The sequence below is a fragment of the Furipterus horrens genome, unplaced genomic scaffold (genome assembly GCF_987537825.1).
Source record: "Furipterus horrens unplaced genomic scaffold, mFurHor1.1.pri manual_scaffold_13, whole genome shotgun sequence".
NCBI classification, from domain to species: Eukaryota; Metazoa; Chordata; class Mammalia; order Chiroptera; family Furipteridae; genus Furipterus; species Furipterus horrens.
This window is the reverse complement of record NW_028327183.1, coordinates 51394337-51397418: the sequence shown is the minus strand read 5'-3', so window position 1 is coordinate 51397418 and position 3082 is coordinate 51394337. Positions and strand designations below refer to the sequence as shown.

Here is a 3082-nt window from a genome sequence, read left to right as displayed (position 1 = left end):
AGGTGAGACATCTCTGCATATGTCCTATTTTGGGGGGTCTGTGTGCCCTTGCTGTCTACAGACCCTCAGATGCTTGAGAGGACCATGTGCATCCCATGTCCCCAAAACCCTCAGAGCAAAGGACTTTAATGCTTAGCTTTCCCCAGGGTCCCACCCTCCACTGGAGTAGGGTTTAAATTCCTTCCCCTCTTTCATCAATTGGTGCTCTAAATAAAATTTCAACTCATCCTTTCCCAGAACTTTCAGGTGTTCCAGTTAGAGGGTTCCCTTAAGTCACCAGGACCAGCTCTGAACACAATGACCCCTGGGTGACCTCCTTCTCAACTTAAACATCATCTACAAGACGATCACTTTCAGATCCACATCTGAACAAGCCTCTCAAACCACTGGGGGCCTCCGTATAGGCACCTGCATGGTCGGGTTAGGGGAGATGAGGCAGGGTGATTTCTCAGCACCCACCGCATCCCATGGCCTGTGGAGCCCAAGTTCCCCCTCCAGGCCTGGCCAGGGTCTGTCACCCATGGCTTCCTGTTGGGGTGGTCTGGGTCCCATCACACAGCTGTGCACTTCCCTCCCTGACACGGGGACCGGGACCACTCTGTGCTGTGAGAAGCAGACATGGTGTCCTTGCTGCTGCTGCCTCTGCTGTGGGGAGGTGAGTGGACCATGAGAGGGTGGCTGGGCAGGTGGGGTAGGGACAGGAGCTGATGCTCAGTGTCTGTGTCCCCCCAGGGTCCCTGCAGCAGCAGCGAGGGTATGAGATCCGAGTGCAGGAGGGTCTGTGTGTCCATGTGCCCTGCTCCTTCTACCCATTGAGCTGGTGGTATTCCTCTAGCAACATCTACACCTACTGGTACCGGCGTGGGTACTCCATACATGACTGGGAGATTGTGGCCACAAATGACCCAAAGGGAAAAGTGAAGGAAGACACCAAGGCTCGATTCCTCCTTGCGGATCCCAAGACCAATAACTGTTCCCTGAGCATCAGAGACGCCAGGAAGAATGACGCAGGAACCTACATCTTCCAACTGGAGAGAGGAAATGATGTGAAATACACTTACAAGGAGAAGGGGCTGAATTTGCGTGTGACAGGTACACCAGGGTCGCAGGAGAGGACGCTGAGATATGGGACCCTGCTTAGAAATAGAACAGGATGCTGGGACACAACTTGATTCAGGTCTTGGGGACAGGGTGGTTGAAAGAGACACAGGAACCAGGGTGAGCTCAGGTCCTGAGGCCCGGGTCTCAGGCAGGGTCACAGTCAGGCTCCCCCTTCCAACCTCAGGTCCCACACACCCCCTCTCTCCTCCGCAGACCTCACACAGAAACCTGACATCCTCATTCCGGAGCCCCTGGAGTCTGGCCGCCCCACAAAGCTGACCTGCAGCCTGCCAGGGTCCTGCGAAGGGGGACGTCCTCTCAGCTTCTCCTGGGTGGGGGATGCTCTGCGCTCTCTGAATTCCAAGACCCTTTATTTCCCCGTGCTCACCTTCACCCCGAGGTCCCAGGACCATGGAACCAAAATCACCTGTCTGGTGAAGCTTGCAGGATCTGGGCTGACCATGCAAAAAACCATCTGGCTCAATGTCTTCTGTGAGTTTTGAAGGGATGGCTGGTTCCCTGGGGGCAGTGGCTTTCCCGGTGTGTGTGTGAGTGTTGTCTGCACAGGAGGCTGAGCTCCCTGAGAACACCCATGCACGGATCTGAGTGCAGGCGGGGAGGGGGCCAGAGGACAGCTATCCCTCCTTCTTGGTTCCCACCGCTCCTCCTTGGGTTGGGGTGACTTCCCTCAGCTCCTCCCCTCTGAAGCCGGGTCATGTCTTTCTGTCCCAGACGCCCCACAGAAACTCACCATAGGCATGTCCTTCAGAAATGTCACAGGTAAGAAAGAACCTCAATCTCTGGGGCTGGAATCTGAACCCTGGGACACCACCTAGTTCGAGGTGGGGTGGGAACAGACTACAAATACAATCAGATACAGGAGAGGCAAGGATGAAAATCAATACTCTTCCTATTCCCTTACTTCTTGTGTGCGGGCACCTGCTCCTGTGTTCTCTCTTCTCTCTTCTCTCTCTCTCTCTCTCTCTCTCTCTCTCTCTCTCTCTCTCCCTGCACTTCTCTCCCCCAGCCCTCAAGATCCTGCAAACCACATCCCTTCCCATCCTGGAGGGCGAGGCGCCGCGGCTGCTCTGTGTGGCTGACAGCAACCCCCCTGCAGTGCTGAGCTGGTTCCGGGGTCCCCCAGCCCTGAACGCCACCCCCATCTCCAGCACCGCGATCCTGGAGCTGCCTCACGTGGGCTCGGGGGACGAAGGAGAGCTCACCTGCCGCGCTCGGCACCCGCTGGGCTCCCAAAGTGTCTCTGTAAACCTCTCTGTGGTCTGTGAGTGTGGGGACCCCTGGGGGCAGGTGACCTGGGTCCCGGCAGGCAGGGGCTCCGCTGACCTTCTCCTTGCTCCCCGCAGACCCCCCACAGCTGCTGGGACCCGCCTGCTCCTGGGAGGAGGACGAGGGTCTGCGCTGCAACTGCTCCTCCCGAGCCCAGCCGCCCCACTCGCTGCGCTGGCGGCTGGGGGAGCGGCTGCTGGAGGGGACCCCCAGCGACGGCTCCTACACGGTCACTTCCCGCTCAGCCGGGCCCTGGGTCCACAGCGCCCTGAGCCTCCGCACGGGGCTCGGCGCCGGCCTCAGACTCGGCTGCGTGGCCGGGAACGACTACGGGGCCCAGAGCGCCTCTGTCCTGCTGCTGTCGCCACCACCAGGTCGGGGCCTGCTGGGGACAGAGGCTTCGGGAGAGAGGCTGCGATCAGAGAGGAGCTGGTACCGGGGAGAGGGGCTGCGGCGGGAAGGGCGTGATTGCTATGATGAGACCCTCCATTTAGTTTCGGAACAGCACCAACAACCGGTTCTGCAAGGAGGTGGGAAGACAAGACACTGAGTCCCATGAGTGGGTGGGCTCATGCCCCTTTTCTCTGCAGGGCAGTCGGCATCCGTGTCGGGAGCGGTTCCTGCGGCTCTTGGAGGTGCTGGTGCCCTGGCCCTGCTGTCGCTGTGTCTGTGTCTCATGTCCTTTCTCATGTGA

The 3082-nt window shown here is 58.9% G+C and overlaps 1 protein-coding gene across 1 annotated transcript; it reads left to right on the top strand.

Annotated features, from left to right (window-relative positions):
- Window positions 1-618: 618 nt before the first annotated feature.
- Window positions 619-3082, top strand: LOC149995221 (sialic acid-binding Ig-like lectin 5). The gene is made up of 7 exons (XM_090260300.1): window positions 619-655; window positions 733-1092; window positions 1315-1593; window positions 1834-1881; window positions 2129-2383; window positions 2466-2762; window positions 2979-3082. Exons 1-7 carry the CDS (start codon window positions 619-621, stop codon window positions 3080-3082), a joined length of 1380 nt encoding a protein of 459 aa, XP_090116426.1.

What these genes read in the sequence shown, in the direction of transcription:
- LOC149995221 (XM_090260300.1), top strand. Translation starts at nt 619, where the DNA reads ATGGTGTCCTTGCTGCTGCTGCCTCTGCTGTGGGGAG. An exon ending in CATCTGGCTCAATGTCTTCT is followed by an intron (nt 1,594 to 1,833) that starts GTGAGTTTTGAA and finishes TTTCTGTCCCAG; the next exon opens with ACGCCCCACAGAAACTCACC. An exon ending in GCTGCTGTCGCCACCACCAG is followed by an intron (nt 2,763 to 2,978) that starts GTCGGGGCCTGC and finishes TTTTCTCTGCAG; the next exon opens with GGCAGTCGGCATCCGTGTCG.